Source organism: Dromiciops gliroides, chromosome 4, assembly GCF_019393635.1.
Source record: "Dromiciops gliroides isolate mDroGli1 chromosome 4, mDroGli1.pri, whole genome shotgun sequence".
In the NCBI taxonomy this organism is placed as follows: Eukaryota; Metazoa; Chordata; class Mammalia; order Microbiotheria; family Microbiotheriidae; genus Dromiciops; species Dromiciops gliroides.
The window spans coordinates 394,557,247-394,580,486 of NC_057864.1; the positions used below are offsets into that span (position 1 = coordinate 394,557,247).

The 23,240-nt window shown below is 35.5% G+C and overlaps 1 protein-coding gene across 1 annotated transcript; it reads right to left on the minus strand.

The window, feature by feature from the left end:
• Window positions 1-15,310: 15,310 nt before the first annotated feature.
• Window positions 15,311-17,885, minus strand: LOC122755157 (baculoviral IAP repeat-containing protein 2-like). Its single transcript, XM_044003503.1, is given in 3 exon segments — window positions 15,311-15,546; window positions 15,549-16,474; window positions 17,863-17,885. Coding segments are annotated over 3 exon segments (1,185 nt in total).
• Between the last annotated feature and the right edge of the window lie 5,355 nt (window positions 17,886-23,240).

The window sequence follows — 23,240 nt, forward strand, 5'->3', positions numbered from 1 at the left end:
GACAAAAAGACTTAGAGGAAAAAACTTGCTAACCTTGAAGAGTCATTCAAAAGTATATGTTGCTGCTTAAACAAAATCTGGATTACTGTTGCATATTTTATAGAGAGTATTCTTAAATATTGTATGTGTTCACTGCTCTCTAATGTCCTTTGTACCATTGAAGTTCTGATTCTGAAAAACCCTGTCAGGTATTTTCCTTTTTGCTTTATGGAAACAATATGTGTAACTTGTTTAATCTCTTTCTCCTCTCCTCCCTGAAATAATAATTCTAGACTGTTACATGGGAAGACATCCTCAAGGCATTCATCCTGTTTTCCAGCATCCTTATTTAGACTTTTTTAGCCCTGGAATTTGAGCATTTGTGTTAGGGTAAAAATAAATTGCAACGTAATTTTTCTTTAAATGTAATTGTTTGAATGTGAGGAAGTTGTTATGATTTAATATTTAAAAGGTGTATTTCCTCATCTATTGAATCTAAGTTGGTAAATGTTCATGGGGGAGACAAAATGTAAACAACTATGGACAAATTGGATATATACAGGATAAAGTGGAGGTAGCATATGAAAGGCACTAGAATTAAAGGAAATCAGAGAAAAGCTATGTGTAAAAGGTAAGATTTCAGCTGGGCCTTAAAGAAATATAGGGAAGCCAGTGGACAGAGAAGAGGATGGGGAATTCTAAACATGAGAGAGAGACAGTGAAAATGCACAGAAATGGGAGGGGAAGTATCATGTGTGAAGAACAGAAAGGAAGCCAGTTTCACTGGATTAAAGAATATATAGAGGGAAATAAGATTTTCTAAAAAATTGAAATATAGAAAAGGGTAGTTTATGAAGGACTTTTACAAACTAAACAGTGCTTATATATTTGAATATGGAAGTAATAGGGAACCCCTGAAGTTTAGGAATTTACATGGTCAGAATTTTGCTTTAGGAAGATCAATTTAAAAGACAAGTAGAGAATGGACTGGAAATAAGGGGAGAATTGAGTCAGATTCCAACTGGAAAACTATCATAAAATACATTTGCAAATATAAATTTGAATCCTCATCCTAAAATTAATCCGTCGATAGACATTCATTAAACAACTACCATGTACCAGGCATTATGTTAAGCACTGAGGATACAGATATGAAACAAACACACAAATGAATGAAGGAATAAATGAGTTCAGAAATTCACCCATCTGGTAATGAGTTAAGTTTAGGAATCTAGTTTTCTAGTTAATCTCTCTTCTAGTCTTGTGTCAAGGAGGTCTGTTACTCTTTTTTTTTTTTTGAGTGAGGCAGGGCAATGAGGGTTAAGTGACTTGCCCAGGGTCCCAAAGCTATTAAGTGTCAAGTGTCTGAGACCGAATTTGAACTCAGGTCCTCCTGAATCCAGGGCTGGTACTTTATCCACTGTGCCACCTAGCTGCCCCCTGAAGTCTGTTACTTTTGAAGGATTTCTGGTTTGCTATACAAAGATATCTGGTCCATTATCTCTAACCTTTCAGGTGGACTCAGTGAACATTTATTAGTCATAAGAGGGAAGGCGAGGGTTGTTGCTGGTACTTCATTCCAAATTTCTAATCATTCAAAACATGCTCTTGCTTATGAAGTCCTATTCTTTGTTCTGCACTTACTTAAAAGTTATAAAAAGATAGTTATCACTCATTTCAGGGTCTTAACATTGCTAGGGAAGCTGATATACTATTTATTGGTAAATTCATACTTTACTAACACATTGATCATGTTCAGGACTCTGTGCCTCAGTCTATGCTATTTTTTTTTAATTCTAACAGTATCATTATGGAATCATTGCTTCTTTCCTCTATCAAAAAGTTCATCAGTTACCAGGTTCTGTCAATTCCATCTCCACAAGAACTCATCAGTCTTTCTCCTTTCTATTCTTACCATCAAATTTCTTGTTCAGACCTTCATTACACAAACTATTTCAATAGACACATTATAGATCTTCCTACTTCCACTCCCCCTTGTATCATGATTTTTATTCATTCATATTTATGCTAGAATAATCTTTAAATAAAGAATATGCTTATTTAACTCATCTGCTCAACAATCTTCAATAAATACTTATTTTATCCCATGTCATTTGAAAATTATTTTGCCTGGTATTCAGTGACTCTGTAACTGATGCCACCCCACTTTTTCAAGCTTCTCTTATATGATTTCCTTCCCTGAATTCTAGAATTCAACCCAATTGAACTACTTTTCTTCCATACAAGGTAGTGTACTCTGATGCCTCCATATATTTTATGACTATTCTCTAGGCTTAGAGTGCACTCAATCCTTATTCTTTCAGTGCCATACCCTTCCCAGCAAAGGACAACAATCACCATCTATGGAAAGGATTCATTCTTGAGCTCCATGCTTGGTAACAAGCTTCCAGTGCCCAAAGAAACTTTATAATATAGTTGAAAGTGCACTGGACCAGTGATCAGGAGATATCTGAGGTTAACATTCACCTCTGACACTTGCTATTTATATGATACTGTATATTAAGTCTGTTTCCTCATCTGGAAAAGGCAAATAATAGTACTTCTCTTAGAAAGCTATTGTGAGAAGCAAATGGAATAAGGCATAACATAAAGTACTTTGCAAACATTTTAAGTATTATTTAACTGCCAGCTATCATGATTATGAATAATAATATTTCTGTGTCACCATATATCTATCAATAAGCATTTATTAAATACATACTGTGTGCCAAATTTTGTACTTGGTGTCTGGAGTATAAAAGACAAAGGTGGTAAACAGTCACTGCCCTCAAGGGGTTTATATTCTAGCCAGGGAGGAAATCATTTAAAACTTTTGGGACACTATGAAGAAAGAGAGGGAGACAGACAGAGATAGAGAGAGAGAGGATAGATAGATACATACATAATAAATAGATGAATAGAAGATAGATAAAAGATGATATATAGAGAGAGAAATAATTAGTAAGTACATAGAAGTCAGACAAATCTTTATCAAACTATAAGCTATCAAAACTTAAAACTAAGAGTACTTTTGGACACTATCCATAAATATTATGTATTTACATATACTATGTATACATATTTACAAAATGGATACAGGTAACTTTGTGGGAAGGCATTAGCTGCAGGAATAGGGGTGAAATCAAAAGCAGTTCCTTGGGGGGCAGCTAGGTGGTGCAGTGAATAAAGCACCAGCCCTGGATTTAGGAGGACTTGAGTTCAAATTCAGCCTCAGACACTTGACACTAGCTGTGTAACACTGAGCAAGTCACTTAACCCTCATTGCTCCGCAAAAAAAAAAGAAAAAAGAGAAATTCCTTGTAAGCATGTCATGAGCTGAGGTAAACAAAACAAGACTGACATAAAGAAGGACTGCATTACAGGAACTGGGGACAAGCAATGAAAAATCTTGAATACATTAAATGGGATGTCATGTGTGAGGAATAGTAAGAAGATCAGTTTCACTTGATCATATTCTAGTCATATTGCCCTTGGTTTTAGGAAGGCAGATGGAATAAAGTGATATATTCTTGGATTTAGATTCAAGATCAGAGTACTAATTTTGCCTCAGACTCTTCCTATCTATGTTATCTAAGTGTTACCCAACCTCCTTCAACCTCACTTTTCTAACATGAAAATGGGGATAATAATAGTACCTATCTCAGGCTTCTTGTTGGTATCAAATGATATCACATATATTAAATATTTTGCCAACTTCAAAGAAATATATAAATGTTAGCTATTCCTATATCTATTTGTGTAAGTTTTTTATTGCCTCACTTCTAGACTGAAAGATTTTGAAAGGCAGGAAAGGGTCATATCTAATCTCTATTTTCCCCATTCTACCATGCATACAGCAGGAATTTATAAATGTTTTTTTTTTGTGAGGCAATTGGGGTTAAGTGACTTGCCCAGGGTCACACAGCTAGTAATTGTTAAGTGTCTGAGGCCAGATTTGAACTCAGGTCCTCCTGAATCCAAGGCCGGTGCTCTATCCACTGTCCCACCTAGATGCTCCTTTCTTTTTTTTTCTTTTTTTTTTTTTAGTGAGGCAATTGGAGCCAAGTGACTTGCCCAGACGCAGCTAGTAAGTGTTAAGTTTCTGAGGCTGGATCTGAACTCAGGTACTCCTGACTCCAGGGCCGGTGCTCTATCCACTGCGCCACCTAGCTGCCCCTATCCATATCCATAATATGGTCTTTTTATTGTTGATTTTTTTATTTTATTTTTATTTATTTTTTTTCTTTTAAATAGAATTTTATTTTCCAAAATATATGAAAAACAAATTTTAACATCAATTTTTTAAAACTTTGTGTTCCAACTTCTCTTCCTCCCTCCCTCTCCACCTCCCTTCCACAAGTACTCAAGTAACTCAAAATAAGTTATACATGAGTAGTCAGGGAAAACATTCCCACATTAGCTAGGTTGTGAGAGAAAACAGTCAAAAAACCCCAAAACATCAGATTAATGAATTGTCAAAGAGGAAAAAAAAATTTAAACTGTGTTTCCATTTGTTTTCAGATATTATCAGTTGGATCATTGCCTTGCTGAAAATAACCACATGCTTCCCAGCAGATCCTCTTACACTATGGCTATTATTTTATATACAGTACATTTCACTCTGCTTCAGTTCATGTAGGGCTTTCCAGGTTTTTCTGATAGTATCCTGTTCATCATAACTTGTATATAGTACCTTAACTTGACAGAGAATTTTCTTCATATTAGCCCAGCAAAGTAGGTACCATACATTTTGCCATTATAATCAATCATCATAACTATTTCCCTCCAATCTATTCCCTTCCCATGATATTTACTCTATTTTCTATCTTTGTTTTACCTATTCCTCCTCAAAGGTGTTTTACTTCTGACTATCCTCTCCCCCACTCTGCACTCCCTTTTTTCACCCTTCCTTCCTTAGCCTCTTCCCATCCCCCCACTACTTTACTGTAGGGTTAAATAGATTACTTCTCAATATGGTCTTTTTAAAAATAATTTATAATTTTATTTTTTCCCAAATTACATGTAAAAATAATTTTAACATTTATTTTTAAGACTTTGTGTTCCAAATTATCTTCCTCTCACCCTCCCCACCTCCCCTTAAGAATGCAAGCAATTCAATATAAGTTATACATCTATAATCATATAAAACATTTCCACATTTGTCAGGTTGTGAAAGAAAACAGACAAAAAAACTTAAGAAAAAGGAACTAAAAAATATGATTCATTCTGTATTCAAACACTATCAGTTCTTTCTCTGGGGATGGATTGCATTTTTCATAAGTTCTTCAGAGTTGTCTTGGATCATTATGTTGCTGAGAATAGCTAAGCCATTCACAGTGGATCATCTTAGAACATTGCTGTTATTTTGTATGTAGTACATTTTACTTTGCAACAGCTCATGTAAGTTTTTCCAAGTTTTTCTGATAGCATCCTGCTCATTTCTTATAGCACAATGGTGTTCCATCATAATCTCATCCCACAATATGTTCAGCCATTCCCCAATTGATTGGCATCTCCTCAATTTTGAATTCAACTTTTGTTTTTTACCTCTTTTTGGATACCATTCTAGTAGTAGTATTACTAGGTCAAAGAGTATACATGGTTTCATAGCCCTTTGGCCATATTTCCTAATTGCTCTACAGAATGTTTGAATCAGTTTGCAACTTCACCAAGAGCGCTTTAATGTCTCATTTCCCCCATATCCCCTATATTTGTCATTTTCCTCTGCTATCCTATTATCTAATAAAATAGATATGCGATAGTATCCCAGAATTATTTTGACTTACATTTTTCTAATCAATAGTGAGTTAGAACTTTTTTTTTTCATATGGCTATAGGTAGCTTTTATTATTTCATTTGAAAACTTCATATCTTTTGATCATCTATAATTTGGGGAATGGCTCTTATTTTAATAAATTTGACTCAGTTCTTTATGTATTTGTGCTCCTCCCTCACCTGGGACCACCACCCAAGACTGAGTATCGCAAAACAACAGAGTCCTTCTGCAATGCTAGGAAAAAGACCCCTGAATCTCCTTCTGGAGTTGTTTAACCTCCTTACTATCTATGGGCTGAGTTCTGCTGCTGATTCAGAGGCTCCAGAGACCTGCTCCTGGCTCAATGGAGCTGAGTCTGTGCTGGGGATGGGTCTGTGTTTCTCTGGCCTGTGCTGCTCTGCACTTCACTCTCACTCCAGTACAGCAGACCTATCCTGCAGAACTTCTAAGTTGTCTTTGGCTGGAAATTATTTTACCCTGTCCTTTTATGGTTTTTGCTGCTCCAGAAGTTGTCTTATGGCATTATTTGAAGCTATTTGGATGGGTCTTGGAAAGAGCTCAGGCAAGTCACAGCCTTTCCTCCTCCATCTTGGCTCTACACCCCCTACTCTGCACGAGGTGCCTTTGTAAAGGTTATGTTGGAAAAGAACTTAGGAATTATTTAGAAACAATCACTCTATGGTAATACTACTGTGAGACCTCCTCATCATGAAAAATTGACATTGCTTTGTTGAGTTGTGGTTGATCCTATAAAGCTAGAAAGTTTTATGGAACAGGCATCCAAATGGGTGTTGTGTACCTGTTGTCCCAGCAGATGAATTATTTTTGCCACAGCAACTCAATTATACTTTACTCAAACTTCTTCACTGATAACATAACTGATCTTTGAAATATATAGAAATTCTATAACAATTAAATAATTTTGCAAAAAGAAAGATAACATGTGTATTTTTATTTATATTTGCATTTTTTAATTATTTAGTATTATGATTTCTCCAATTACATGTAAAAACTATTTTAACATTAATTTAAAAAATTTTGAGTTCCTAATTCTGTCCCTTCCTACCTCCCCACCCACTCCTTAACTGAGAAGGCAAACAATTTGATTTAGGTTATACGTGGGTAGTAATGTAAAACATTTCCATATTAGTCAGGTCATAAAAAAAAAGAGACCAAAACAAGAGAGTAAAGCAGTCATGCTTCAGTCTGTATTCAGACACTATCAATTCTTTCTCTGGGGTTGGATAGCACTTTTCATCATAAGTCCTTCAGAGTTGTCTCGTATCGCTGTATTGTTGAGTATAGTTGTCACACAGCTGATCATCTTACAATATTGCTTTTACTTTGTACACAGTAAATTTCCCTTTGCATTGGCTGAGGGAAGTCCAGGGTTTTCTGAGAACACCCTGGTCATCATTTGTTATAGCATAATACTATTTCCATCATAATCACGTACCACAATTTGTTCACCCATCCCCCAATTTATGGTCATCCCCTCCATTTTTAATTCTTTGCCACCAGAAAAGAGCTGCTATAAATATTTTTGTACATATAGGTCCTTTTCCTTTTTGTTTTTTAATCTCTTTTTGGATGTGGGTCTAGTAGTGGTATTGTTAGGTCAAAGAGTATGTATGGCTTTTTAGCCCTTTGGACATAGTTCCAAATTTCTCCACAAAAATGATTGAATCAGTTTACAACTTTACAAATAGTGCATTAATATCTCATTTTCCCACATCCCCTCCAATATTTGCAATTTTTTTCTGTTCTATTACCCAATCTAATAGGTTGCCAATCATTATAATAGGTATGAAGTAGTGCCCCCAGAATTATTTTCATTTCGCTCTCTCCAATCAATAGTGAGTTAAAGCATTTTAATATGGGTAGAGATAGCTTTGATTACTTCATCTGAAAACTATTCATTTTTATCATTTATCATTTGGGGAATGGTACAATTTTTGTAAATTTGACTCAGTTCTCTATATGTTAGAGAAATGAGACTTTTATCATAGAAACTTGCTTCAATTTTTTCCCACAATTACTATTGCTAACTGTATTTCCCTCCATCCTATTCTCCCCCTCACCATTTATTGTTCTCTCTTTCACCCTGTGCCTCCTCAAAAGTGTTTTGCTTCTGACTACCCCCTCCTCCAATCTTCCTTCCCTTCTATCACTTCCCTGCCCCATTCTCTTATCCTCTTTCCCTCCTATTTTCCTATAGAATAAGATACATTTCCACACCCATTTGAGTGTGCATGTTATTCCCTCTTTGAGGCAATTCTTATGAGAGTAAGGTTTACTTACCCCCTCTCAACTCTCCCATCATTTCCTCCCTGTAAAACTTTTTTCTAACTGCTTTTATGTATATTAAGCTACCCCTTACCACCTCTCCCTTTCTCTTTCCCCTGGTGCATTCCTTTCACCATTTAATTTTATTTTTTGAGTATCATTCATTCCTATTCAATTGATACCTGTGCCTTCTGTCTATATTTACTCCATCCACCTACCCTAATAATTAGAAAGTTCTGAAGAGTTACAAGTATCATCTTCCCATGTAGGAATATAAACAGTTTAACCATGTCAAATACCTTATCATTTCCTTTACCTGTTTACCTTTTTATGTTTTTGATTCTGGTATTTGAAAGTCAATTTTTCTACTTAACTCTGGTCTTATCAAAAATGCCTAAAAATCCTCTCTTTCATTGAATATCCCTCTTGTCCACTGAAAAATTGAGCTGGCTAGTTGAATCTTGGCTGTAGTCTGACCTCCATTCCCTTCCAGAATATCATATTCCAAGCCCTCTGATCCTATAAATGTAGAAGCTACTAAGTCCTGTGTAATCCTGACTATGACTCCTTGATATTTGAATTGTTTCTTTCTGACTGCTTGCAATCATTTCTCCTTGACCTGGGAATTCTGAAATTTGGCTATAATATTCCTGGTAGTTTTCATTTGGGGATCTCTTTAAGGAAGTAAGAAATAGATTCTTTCCATTTCTATTTAACCCTTTAGTTCTACAATATCAGGGCAGTTTTCTTTGTTTGTTAATTTCTTGCAAGATAATGTCTAGACTTTTTTTTTTCTTGATCATGGCATTTAAGAAATTCAATATGTTTTAATTGTCTCTCCTGGATCGATTGTCCAGGTCAGCTGTTTTTCCTATGCGATATTTCACATTGTCTTCTATTTGTTTAGTCTTTTGGTTTTCTTTTATTGTTGCTTGATTTCTCATAAAGTCATCAGCTTCCTTTGATCATTATTTTCTTTAGTGAGCTTTTGTGCCTCCTTATCCATTTGGCCAATTATACTTTTTAAGGAGTTTGTTTTATTCTTCAGTGAATTTTGTCCCTCTTCTTCCATTTGACCAATCTGGTTTTCTAGTATTCTTCTCCTGGTCAGCATTTTGTACCTCTAGTCTAGTCTGTTTATTAAGGTGCTATTTTCTTCAGTATTTTGTCTCCTTTAACAAGCTGTTGACTCTTTTTTTCCATAATTTTCATGTATCATCCTTATTTCTCTTTCCAATTTTTCCTCTGTCTTACTTGATTTTTGAAATGCTTTTTGACTTTTTCCATGGCCTGAGAACCATTCATATTTTTCTTGAAGCTTTTGGATGTAGGAGCTTTTACTTTGTCATCTTCTTCTACATGTATATTTTGATCTTCCTAACAAGGAACAACCATAGTAACTTTTATGGTCAGAATGTTTTTCTGTTACTGATTGTTTATATGATTTGTTGTTTGACCAACTCATTCTTTAGGATGAGATTGTTTAGTTTCCAATTAATTTTCAGTCTACCTTTCCATGGCTCTTTATTACATGTAATTTTTATTGCATCATGATCTGAGAAGGATGCATTTACTATTTCTGCCTTTCTACATTTGACTATGAGGTTTTTGTGCCCTATTACAAGGTCAATTTTTGAGTCTGTGCCATGTACTGCCAAGAAGAAGGTATATTCCTTTATATCCCTATTCAGTTTTCTCTATATGTCTATAATATATAACTTTTCTAATATTCTATTCACCTCTTTAACTTCTTTCTTATTTATTATGCAGTTAGATTTATCTAATTTTGAGAGGGGAAGATTTAGATCCCCCACTACTACAGTTTTGTTTTTTATTTCCTCTCAGAACTCATTTAATTTCTCCCCTAAGAATTTGGATGCTATACCATTTGGTGCATACATGTTTAGTATTGATAATACTTCATTATCTATAGTACCTTTTAGCAAGATGTAGTTTCCTTCTTTATCTCTTTTAATTAGATCTATTTTTGCTTTTGCTTTGTCTGATATAAGGATTGCTACCCCTGCTTTTTTGACATCAGCTGAAGCATAATATATTTTGTTCCAAACTTTTACCTTTATTCTGTGTGTATCTCTCTATTTCAAATGTGTTTCTTGTAAACAGCATATTGTAGGATTCTGATTTTTATTCCACTCTGCTATTTGCTTCTGTTTTATGGGAGAGTTCATCCCATTCACATTCACAGTTAAAATTATTAACTGTTTATTTCCCTCCATCTTCTTTTCCCCTTTGTACTCTTTTTCCCCCTTCTTTCACCCTATTCTACTTGACCAGTGTTTTGCTTCTGACCACTGCCTCCTTCAATCTGCCCTCCCTTTTATCAGCTGCCCATATTTTTCTTGCCCCTTTTCCCCCCACTTGTGCCCTTCCTTCTATCAGTACCACCTTTTTCCCCCTTCCTCTTTTGTTTCCTTAAATAGTAAGCTAAGTTTCTTTATATAAATGGGAGTGTATTTTATTCCCTCCCTGAGCCAAATCTGATGAGAGTAAGGTTGCAACAATGCACACCCCTCCCTTCTTTCCCTCTGTTGTAATGGGTTCTTCTTGTGCCTCTTCATATGATGTAATTAACCCTTTTCCAACTCCCCTTTCCTCTCCTCCCCCTAGTCATCTTTTATTCTGACCCTTAAGTTTCTTTATATCATCACATTAAAATTGATTTAGTAGCAATACCTTAACAGAGATAAAGATCTCAAGAGTTAAAAGTATTATCCTCCCTCATAGGGACACAAGCAGTTTAAAATCATTGACAGCCCTTCCCCCCACAAACATACGCCTTGTTTACCTCTTTATATTTCTCAAGAGTCTTGTATTTGAAGAACAAATTATCTGTTCAGTTCTGGTCTTTTTCTCAGGAAGCCTTGGAAATCCACTAATTCATTGAATGTCCACCCTTTCCTCTGAAACAGAATCCTCACTTTTGCTTCGTAGTTGATCATGGGTTGTAATCCAAGCTCCTTTGCCTTCCTGTGTATCCTATTCCAAGGCCTGTGATCCTTTAATGTTGAAGCTGTCAGGTCCTGTGCAATCCTGACTGTGGCTCCATGGTATTTAAAGTGTTTTCTGGCTGCTTGGAGTATTTTCTTCTTCACCTGATAATTCTGGCATTTGGCTACAATATTCCTTATAGTATTCCTCTTGGGGTCTCTTTTAGGAGGTGATCGGTGGATTCTTTCAATGATGATTTTATCCTCTGATTCTACAATTTCAGGGGTGTTCTCCTTAATAATTTCCTGGAACATGGACTCTAGACTCTTTTCTTGATCATGGCTTTCAGGTAGTCCAATAATTCTCAGATTATCTCTCCTGGATCTATTTTCCAGGTCAGTTGTTTTTCCAATGAGTTATTTCACATTTTCTTCTGTTTTTTTTTTTTATTCTGCTTGACAGATTCTTTTCATCTCATGGAGTTATCAGCTTCCATCTGCTCAATTTTAATTTTTAAGCCCTCGTTTTCCACAGTAAGCTTTTACACTTCTTTTTCCATTAGGCCAATTGTATGTTTTAAGGAATTGTTTTCCTCAGTCATTTTTTGTGCTTCTCTTTGCAATGTAACTCTCATTTCTCTCATTTCTTTTTTCCATTTTTTTCTTCTACCTCTCTCACTTGGTTTTTAAAAAGCCTTTTTGAGTTCTTCAAAGAAGGCTTTTTGGTTTTGAGACAAGATGATCTTCCTTCTTGAGTCTTCACTTGTGGGTATTTTGACCAACTCATCTAGGTTTGAGTTTTGGTATTGCCTTTCACCATAGAAGTTGTAAATGGTAGGGGTCCTTTTTTTGTTTCTTGCTCATTTTGTAGGTGATTTTTAAATTTATAAAGTTGAAGTCTGCTCCTGGGGCACAGGGTTCATGGTTGCAAGCTTTTTACTCCTCTCAGCTGCCCCACTATCAACTTCCCCACTCTCAGATGTGTCGAGTTGCAATAGTGTTGAGCTGCCCACTGAGCCAAGCTTTGCTGAGGTGAGCTGCCAGCTGAGACGAGTAGTGCTGAACTACCCTCCCCTTTCACCCAGGTGAGAAAGACCTTTTCTGAAGTCTTCTAAATTATCTCAAGTAGCAGGATTGTGCCTCTCTTTTTGTAGGTTCTGTAGTTCCAGAATCTGTTTAGAGGCTTGATTTAATGTTGTTTTTGAGGGAAATATGGGAAAGCTCAGGCAAATTCCTAGCTTCTCTCTGCCATCTTGGCTCTGCCCCCGGAACTCCAGTACTCTTTGTTTTATTGTCCTGGAAATGTGAGAAGCATTCCAGCTCTACTGTTACCACAAGCTCTGGTGTGCTAGTGCTCCTTCTTGCCTTGGGACTGTCACCGAGTGTGACATTGATCCAAGTATGGGCAAAGCAACAGAGTTCTGCCTCAGTGCTAGCAAAGAGACCCCTGTAATCTCCTTCTGGTAAGTTTTTCAACCCCATTATTATCTGTGGGCTGAGAGCTCTGGAACCAGCTACTGACCAAGCAGATTCAGTGGCTTCCAAGACCTGCTCCTGGTTTCCTGGGGCTGGGCTTATGCTGGTATAGCCTGTGAAAGACTGGGCTCTATTTTCATCTAGGTGCAATAGACCTTTTCTGCTGGCTTTCTAAGTTGTCTTTGGATGGAAAATTATTTCACCCTGTCCTTTTGTGGGTTCTGCTGCTTCACAAATTATTTTATGGCATTATTTAAATGTATTTGGAGGGGATTGCAGGAGAGCTTAGGTGAGTTGCTGCCTTCACTCTACCATCTTGGCTCTGCCAACAAGTATCTTTTTTGAAAAAAAATAACAGATCAAAGAAAACAGGATTATTTAATTTTTTTTAAATTGCTCATCCTACTTATAGGATCATAGGATAATAGATTTAGAGCTGGAAGGGCTCTTGAAGGCTGAGTCCAGCCTCCTCATTGGAAACACAAAGAAACTGAGGCCTAACATGCTAAAGTGACTTACCCAGGGTCAAATTATCTTCACCACATCAAACTGTTCTCTTGCTAAGGTCAATAATCACATATTGTTACTCAAAGATGGCTACTAAAGAACACTATCCATTTATTGTATTTTTTTTTTTAGTGAGGCAATTGGGGTTAAGTGACTTGCCCAGGGTCACACAGCTACTAAGTGTTAAGTGTCTGAGGCCGGATTTGAACTCAGGTACTCCTGAATCCAGGGCCAGTGCTCTATCCACTGTGCCACCTAGCTGCCCCCGAACACTATCCATTTAACCATAAATATGATAAAGTGTTAAGGACTGCTAGGTGGTGCAGTGGATAGAATGCCAGACCTGGAGTCAGAAAGACTCATCTTCCTGAGTTCAAATCTGGTTTCTGATATTTACTAAGCTGTGTGACCCTGGGAAAGTCATGTAAGTCTGTTTGCCTCATTTTCTTACCCTGTAAAATGAGCTGGAGAAGAAAATAACAAATCACTCCAATATCTTTGCCAAGAAAACTCCAAATGGGGTCACAGAAAGTAAGACATGACTGAAATGCCTGAACAATATCAAAATAGCACATTCCCATAGATAAAGGATTTGTTTGTTTCAGAATTACAATTAAAAGAGAACACTTAGAGTAAGATTTCCAAACCACGCCATAGCATGTAGATGTCAATGCAAACATCTGAAAGCTATATTTTTCTAGTTTGAAATCAGGTTTGGGGTGGCCATTCATAGGATCTTGGATTCAGTTGAGGACTGGAAGGAACTAATTCATCTAATCCAAATCCCCTTTTTTTTTTTTTTACAAATAAGGAAATTGAGTTCCAGAGAATTTGTGGCTTGTCCAAGGTCACAATGATAGTAAGTGGGAGAGCTAATGTATTCTGACTCCAAATTCATTATTCATTTTCTTGTATCATGCTAACACTTAACCATAATATATGGGTGTCTCCAGAATCTAACTACTCCAATCCATCCTTCACACTACTACCAGTGCCACTTTCATCATCTCATGCCCTTGTTCAAAATCTTCAGGGGTTCCTCATTAGTTATAGCATACAATTTAAATCCCTAATATGACATTTAAGACTATCAAAACTATGGTAACAAAATAGAAAAAGAGAATTTGAACTGAATGTGATAAAAATTAAAAAGCCAACAAATAAACATATAAAATAAGCATGAATGAGGAGATATTAAAAATTAGAGGAGGAAAAGAAGGATTGGAATATACAAATTATTAACAAAACTAAAACTAATATTTTGAAATTTCCTTGTATAATTCTGCATATTCTTGCCATCTCTTCTTAATCTCTTGTATTATCTTAAATCCCTATAATTTTAATCTTTTATCATGACTATTTTTTTTCATTGCAGTTATTAATTCTTTAATTAACAAATTTTTATTGAGTGACTATGATGTGCAAGGCACTGTAGGAAACACAAAGAAAACAACCAGATAGTTGAAGATATCTTCACACCAGGCATCATATTCAAACATTAAAACTATTAACACAGTACAAAAAATACATAAAAACAATTACAGTAGAAACACATTATAAAAAGGGGCATTATTACATAAGTTTCCCAAAACAAATATAATTTAGCTTATAAAGAATGTGGTAGTATCATACTACCGCATCAGCATTATTTATTTTTTACAATGAACAGACATACAACAGCTATGCTCCTGAAATAGAATCACCTTACATAAACTACAGATCACTAAAGAAACCCTTTTGTAAATCACATTATTTTAATGCACAAATCTACTTTCTAATCTTGTGTCCTAAATTAAGATATTCACTTGTTAGAAGTGTTGAGAAAATGAGATGTAATCTGAAATCTTATCTTTAAAGACAAGAAAACATCACACCAATGATATATTTATTCAACTGAGTCAAAATATTTAGATTAATTCTCTCTTTTAAATGATGCTAATAATCTGTTCCTCACATTAGGAAAATTTTTCACCTCGACTAATTAGTCTTTTGCAACAAAATTATTAAAAGCTCCCCCCAAAAATGACACCATAATTATGGCAAATTTGGAGACTCCTGGCTCCCACATCTATAACTATACTTATGTAGTACTCAAATCTTCTAGTAAACTAGCCAAGTTCAATTATTCAAAAATGGTGAATAACAGTATGTCTATATCCTTCAAGCACACAGTATCATATCCTGTTCTTCCAACACAAAAAAAAAATGCACACAAACACATAAACACACAAACTTTCAAGGAATATATACTCTAGTATATGAACAACACCATGTACTTTAAGAAAACCAAGTAACTGATATCAAAGCAGAATTGTATGTTAATTTGCTTTAAAAAGCCTTAAAATACTTTATTCTTTCTTCCAAAAGGCTTCAGTGGCTCCTGACTGACCATTTTGAAGTTGTCTCCATACAAATTTGGAAGTATGGATTCTTTGCATGAAAGAAATGTACGAACTGTACCTTTGATTATACCCCTGCAAATAGGGCATTTTCTTAGAGAAGGAGCACATTCTTTGCATAATACCAGATGACCACAAGGAATAAATACAATAGAAACTTCATTGTACATACAGACTTAAATGTTCTTTCTTCCTGTAATCTCCTAAGCTGTTCTTCCATAGGAAGACCTGAAACATCTTCTGTTGGAATATACTTCATGTTCTTTTCCACAAATAAATTGTTATACAACACAGAATCAATTTCTTTGAGAAAATATTTTAAAATATTGGCTGCAGCATTTCCTTTGACTAAAATGGTATCAATCAGTTCTCTTGCTTGTAGAGACATCTGTGTTTTTTGTTTAATAACATCATGTTCCTGCTCATTAATCACACCCGATGTTAAGAGATTATCCAGGATAGGAAGTACACAGGTCAAATGCTGAAACAGAGCCATTCTATTCTTCCGAATTAATGTCAGGTCATCTGATGCCATTTCTTCAGTTTGTCTCTCTTTCTCTTCCTTCCTTTTTTCATCTTCTGCATTGAGGAGGTCTGATACAATGTCATTGGCTGTTTTATAATTTTCTCCAGTTGTTAAGATTTTACTATGAACAATCTGTTTTACCAGACTTCTACTGAAGCCCATTTCCAAAGCAGCTTTAATCACAGGAGTGTTCATCATGACAGCATCTTCAGAATTATTTTCACCAGGTCCAAAATGAATATTTGGTAGATCAGCACTTTCATCCCCTGGAGCATCTGAAGTTGACAATAGCTGTTCAAGGAGATGAGGGTACCTAGCTTGAACTTGATTAACAAACTCTTGTCCTTTCATTTGTATCAAATACTCACACCTTGGGAACCATTTGGCATGCTCCACCCAAGGATCATCTCCTGATTCCCAACACCTCAGTCTACCATCACAGCAAAAGCATTTGACATCATCATTTCGACCCACATAATAAAAGCCAGCACTTGCAAGCTGCTCTGGATGGACAGGAATTTGAGGTGGCCAGGTCACAAAGGTTTTCATGCGGGCTGCATGGGTTTGAATATCATGACTATTTTTGAAGCAATTTTTTTTTGTGAGGCAATAGGAGTTAAGTGACTTGCCCAGGGTCACACAGCTAGTAACTGTCAAGTGTCTGAGGCCATATTTGAACTCAGGTCCTCCTGACTCCAGGGCCAATGCTCTATCCACTGTGCCACCTAACTTTTTTTGATATCTCTAATTTTCTTGACAAGATTTGTCTTTTCCATTCTATTGTTTTCTGCTATTTCTTTGCATTGCTCATTTTAAAAGACCTTATCTCTCCTTGCTATTCTCTGGAATTCTGCATTCAGTTTGGTTTATCTTTCCCTTTCTCTTTTAGTGTTTATTTTTCTTCTTTTTTCAGCTATTTTTAAAGCCTTGTGAAATTTTGCTTTCTTGCCCTTCTTTTCTTTGGAATTTGTTGTTGTTGTTCTTGTTTTGCACCTCTTATACAATATTGCAAACCTTTTCCCATAGTTCTTCCAAAAACTACAAAATTCATTAAATATCTCTGAGAATCAACTTACCAAAATACACAAAAGTCTTAAGTTCAGTTATAAAATGTTCTTTACTTTTTTTGTACTGAAGATTTTTATTTATCATTTGGGGTTCCAATTTTTATCCCTCTTTCCCTCCCTCCTCTCCCCCCTTCCTCAGGTGGCAATCATATATGGGTTATACATGTATGATTATGTAAAACATTACCATATTTGTCATTTTGTACAATAAAACTTGATTAAAAGAAAAAAGTGAAAAAAGTGAAAAATAGCATTCTTCAATCTGTTCCATTTTTATCAGTTCTTTATTTGAGGGTGGGTAATATGTTTCATGAATAGTCCTTTGGGATTGTCTTGGATCATTTCATTGCTGAGGATAGTCAAGTCATTCAAAGTTCTTTATCAAACAACATTGCTGTCTCTGTGCAGTGTTCTCTTTGTTCTGCTCACTTCACTATCCATCTTTTCATAAATGTCTTTCCATCTTTTCATAAATGTCTTTCCAGGCCTTTCTGAAATCATCCTGTTTGCCATTTCTTATAGCACAATAATACACCATTACCACCACATACCACAGTTTGTTTAGCAATTCCCTAGTTGATGGGTATTCCTTTAATTTCCAATTCTTAGCCACCACAAAAAAGAGCTTCTATAAATATTTTTGTACAAATAGGACTTTTTCTCTTTTGGGGGGATGTTTTTGGGATATAGACCTAACAAGTAATGGTATTCCTGGATCAAAGGGTATGAACACATCTATAGCTCTTTGGGCATTGTTTCGAATTGCTCTCCAGAATCATTGGCTCTTTTCACAACTCCACCAACAGTAGATTAGTGTCCCAGCTTTCCCACATCCCCTGCAACATCCAATATTTTCTGATAAAGCACTCTTTAAAGAAATAAAAAGCAACTTAAATACCTGGGGGAATAGTCAGGACTCATGGCTAGGTCATGGTTATATAGTCAAAGTGATACTACTAACAAAATTAACTTACAATTTTAATACTATGCAAATCAAATGATAAAAAGGATACTTTGTAACAATAAAATAAAAGACAACTCATTTGGAAAAAAAACCAAAATATATAGAATGCCAAAAAAAATGCTAAAAAGAAGTTGAAAGAAAGGAGAAATAGCAGTCCAAGACCACACAAAGATACAGACATACACACCAACACAGACATACACATATGTATGTATATATGTATGTGTATATGTATGTGTGTGTGCATGTTTGTTGCTTCGTTCCAAAAATTGTTCATTATCAATTATCTCTATGTGACTGTGTACCTTGTTTAACAAACATGGGATGTAATAAAGCACCTACCTTCATTCTTTTATTTTCTAACCTGTTGCAGAGGACTCCCTCCCCAAAAAGATAATGATAACAACCTGCAAGAATCCATCAACACTCAGGTACTATAATCTGGTGGCTGCATTTACTATATAATAAACACAGACTTGACCTAATCCTTTTGTCTCTTTTTTTTTCCTTTCATTCTTGGCATGAAGGTACCCTATGTGTTATATAGGAAATAATATTTAAACATGTGTGTATCTATTTGGCCAGAGTTTTAAAAATTATATTTTCCAGTTAGCCCTAAGAGGAGACCTTTTTACCTTCCATCTTAAAAATGTATTAGCATCCACTAAAATTTCCTTATTGAGTTTAGCACTTAGTTTATCATCCACCCTTCAGATATTTTTTCCCATTCAATTCTACTGTAGCATGCTACTATTGGGAGAAATGCTGGGTTGCATTTTCTTAGCTTTTTTCCATCACTCCCATTATGCAATTTAGTTTTTGTAGCAGTTTTTTAATTTAATAACTCAAAAAAAACCTCCTGGGATTCATATAATTGCTCTATTTATATAGCAAGTTTAGTTGCTGTTCTATGACACTGTCAGTGAGCTACCTTATCTCAGAAAGCAAATGATAAAACACCCCCACCCCTAATCCCAGTAGAAAGGAAAGGAACTATAGTTAAAGGGTATTGTGTATGCTGTCAAATATAATCTATTTGTTGTCAATTTTACTTAGTTTTTTCTTTGTTAAAAGGAATGATCAATGAAAGATGAAGTATATAGGCAAATGACTGGTAACAAAAATATAAGTGAATATAAGTAATAACCAATTTTAAAAAACAAACTTGAAATGATAGTGTTACTAATGTACTTTCTTTTTTTTTTTTTTTTGGTGAGGCAATTGGGGTTAAGTGACTTGCCCAGGGTCACACAGCTAGTGAGTGTCAAGTGTCTGAGGTCGGATTTGAACTCAGGTACTCCTGAATCCAGGGCCGGTGCTCCATCCACTGCGCCACCTAGCTGCCCCACTAATGTACTTTCAAGCCACCAATAAATAACTTAATTCAGATGTTTCCCTCATGCCTCATCTTATATCTAGTTGCTATTATTTTTGTCACCTACTCTAAAATTCCTTTTATCATTTAATTAATATTTTATTTTATACAAACAAAAACATGCATGCCCATAGCAAATACTGCCTCAGCATTAAGTTCTTTTGGTACATATACTATAATGAAAAAGGGAAATTTACAATTTTATGAATGCTGAATTAGATAGTACCTTATGTGATTAGTGATATCCTTTGAGACACTTGAATTAAAATGGTTCCGAGTTTGGAAAATAGGAGGGAAAAATTCAGTTCTGTATCAAGGCAAGACAAGATGGTTTTTATACTTTTTGCCTGTAACAAAATTTGAAAATGTATTCTTTTTTTAACTTAAGTTTGCTTCTGCAGAAATTGCACTTAGAGCAAAAAACAAAATCCTCATTTGACTACTGTTTGCACATTTCCATTTTCTTCATAGAAAGAACTTTTTGAGCTCCCCATCTGAGGGATTCTAGTAGCAGATAATAGAGTGCAAGAAACCAACATGAAAGAGTGGCTCATATTCCTCCTCCTTTATAATCTGGGTGCATTAGCACAGTATATCTATTGTTTGTTGTTTCAGATTCATCATTAAGGGTCCTTAGCAGAGAACCATACCCTCTTTGTTTGTCATGCATAGGCACTGTTTGCCCCTACCCTAACTTACCCATGGTTTGAGTAGTAGTTCCTTTGGTTATGATATGTTGTCTGGATCATAATAACTGTCATTTACATATTGTTTTAAAGACTGAAAATCTCTTTACCTACATTATGTAATTTGTTCTTCACAACATCACTGGATCATAATAACTGTCATTTACATATTGTTTTAAAGACTGAAAATCTCTTTACCCACATTATGTAATTTGTTCTTCACAACATCACTGTCTTCATTTTACAGATAAGAAAACAGGCTCAGAGAAGCTATACGAATTCCAGTGATCACATAGAAATTATTAAGGGTTCAATTTGAACTCAAGACTTCTTGACTTTAAGTCCAGTACTCTTGATACTATGATATACTGCCTCCTGTAAGGGGAGAGGGGCTTTCCATAGAACTTATCCTTCCCAAATGATTTTGGGTCAAAGTAGCATCAGCCAAGGAGCTAAATGTGAGACCACAAGAAAAGAACAGTGTAGTAGCAGAAAGCACATCAAAGTTATAGGACTCAACTTGGTCTCACCAAGCTCAAGATTGATTCTCAGCTCTGCCACTTACTATTTGTGTGACATTGGGAAAGTAACTCAATCACTATGGGTCTCAGTTTGCTCATCAATAAAACTAGATCAGCTTTAAAGCTCCTCCAGCACTATATTTATGGTCCTGTGAGCTACTTCATGGCTAAGTGAGCAATCTGATCGGTAAGGAGGCCAGATATGACAGATGATGTAACAAGAGATTCTCTATGAAGTTTGGGTCAGTGGGGAAAGGAGCAACAAAGTAAAGGGCTCTGCTTAGGATATGAATAGAGAAGACAACTGTACAAAGTGAGAATTATTGTATCTTGAACTTCACTCTCCCAACTGGATCATGAGAATGGCCCCAGAGTTAAGCTGATGCTGCTAACCATTCTCTAGCCTGCCCTGCATGATTCTGAGAAGACAATACCAAACCTCAAGCTTCTACCATTTAGACATGAGTCATAATAATTATGACCTCTTGGTGAGGGAGGAAAACAGAAGGGCAAATACAATTATACAATTATAACTCCCCTAGACATGTAGCAGATTTGCACTCCTTTGTTTCTAAGTATAAGGAATCACTTTATTCTTATGTTATTTCAGATTTTCATTAAATATTTTATAATTGGATTAATGTGTTACTGGAATGTCTAACAATATAACATATCAGGTGGGGACTCAGGTAATACATTTGAATAGCTATCATTATAGAATGACACCACACTGAACATGGAAGTATCTATTCTTGCATGTTTTATCTTGACAAAATCATGGAAATTTGAAATGTAAAAAAGGAAACTGCCTTACTGTTCAATGTTTTAAAGTTTCATCATCATCATCAAAGTCCTTCCACCTTAAACCCAGGTCTCACCTCTCACTCACTCCACTCCCTAGTCCTTGTAATTATTTTCAGATTTCAATATTGTTTCTGTACATGCTATTGGTACTTTTCAATGAATTGACTAGACCATTTAGTTCTAGGTATTTCTACATGCTGTCTGTTAGCCCTGCTTTTAATGAATGTTCAAATTCCATAGTGCCTGTTCCTTATCATTCCTGGAGGAGGTAGATGTTCAGTTCAGACTATCAACATTTATTAAGCGCTTACTAAGTGTCAGGCATAGTGAATACGATGACTCAAAATAATAATACCTGCCAAGAAGAGGAGGAAAGGAAGGAGGAAGGAAGTATTCATTAGGCATCTGATATGTGCCACTGAGCTAGGTTCTTTACAAAGATTACTTCATTTTATCTTCCCAGCCTCAAAACAACACTGAGAGGTTGCTGCTATTATTATCCCAATGTTAGAGTTTCGGATACTGAGACAGATAGAAGTTAAGTAATTTGCCTAGGATCATACAGTTAGCAAGTGTCAGAGGTCATAGTTGAACTGAAGTGCTCAGGTCTTCCTTACTCCAATTCAGTATTCCATGCATTATATGTCCCAACTGACTCAAATTTATAGTTTGTTAAGGAAAATAATGTACACTGAGTATAAGTAAGTATTACATATTTTCTTATGCAGTTTGAATAAGTAAATACAAAACTTATTGTAAGCAAATATAGGGAACATAGAACCAAGATGGTAGAGTGGTAGAAAATATTACAACAAGCCCCACCCCAGCCCCCAAAAAAGAAAAAAAAAAGATCATGCAAATAAATCTAGAAAATCTAGACCATTGTATCCTATTAGATTCTGAAGGGGAAATATAAGAAAAAGACATTATGAGTCATTTTCCCTTCCCAGGACAGTATAAGGAAACAGAGGAGTCTATAAACATTTGGACATATAAAGCATTTGAGCACCCAGGGAGGGGCTGTACATCAGGGCAAAAAAGGTTACAGTACCATACTGAGGGATGAAAAGAGAGAGAAACAGGTATCAACTGATATCTTTGTCACACATCATACAATTCCAGACCACAGACCCAGGGCAGACTGGAGAAAGGACTTGCATCTGGGGTTAGCAATCTGGGATAAGGGGCAATTGTAGGTCCTAGGTGGTAGACCCAAAGAGGATCAGGTTCAGAAGCAAGCAGCAGCAGTGTAGCACAGATTCTAGGAACAAAACAAGTTTCTATTCTACCTTCTAGCACAATTTGAAAACTGCAGAGAAATAAGGAGATCAAAAATGTAATAAAATGAGTTTAAATTGTTTTTAGTCAATGAAAGAAATGTGCTAGAGGGGCAAAATAGAAAAGAAATAAGAGTTATGGAAAAAAATAATTTGAAGGGGAATTATCAGCTTGGCTCAAGAGGTATGAAAACTTTCTTAAGCAACAAACTATGAAAAATTAGAATGAACTACTAGAAGCCAATGATTCATGAGACAAGAAGAAAAATTAAAAGAAAACCAGAAGACTGAAAATATAGAAGAAAATGTAAAGTATCTTCTAGCAACAACACTGACCTAGAAAAATGATGAAGAGAAAAAATAATAATAATTTGACTACCAAAAAGCTATGATCAAAAAAGGACCCTAGACATCATATTTTAAAGAATCATGAAAAAAAAATCCTCTAAATCTCTTAGAACCAAATGGGAAAGTAAAATATGGGGCAGGGGAATCTACTATTCATTTCTTGAAAGATAACCCAAAATAAAAATTACCAAGAATATCATAGGGTTGTAATGTAGTGTGTGCAAAGAAGGGTAATAGAAAACATAGGCTGGAGTCTGAATTCAAGACTATAAGTGTGTAAAACAAAAGAATGTATTTTATC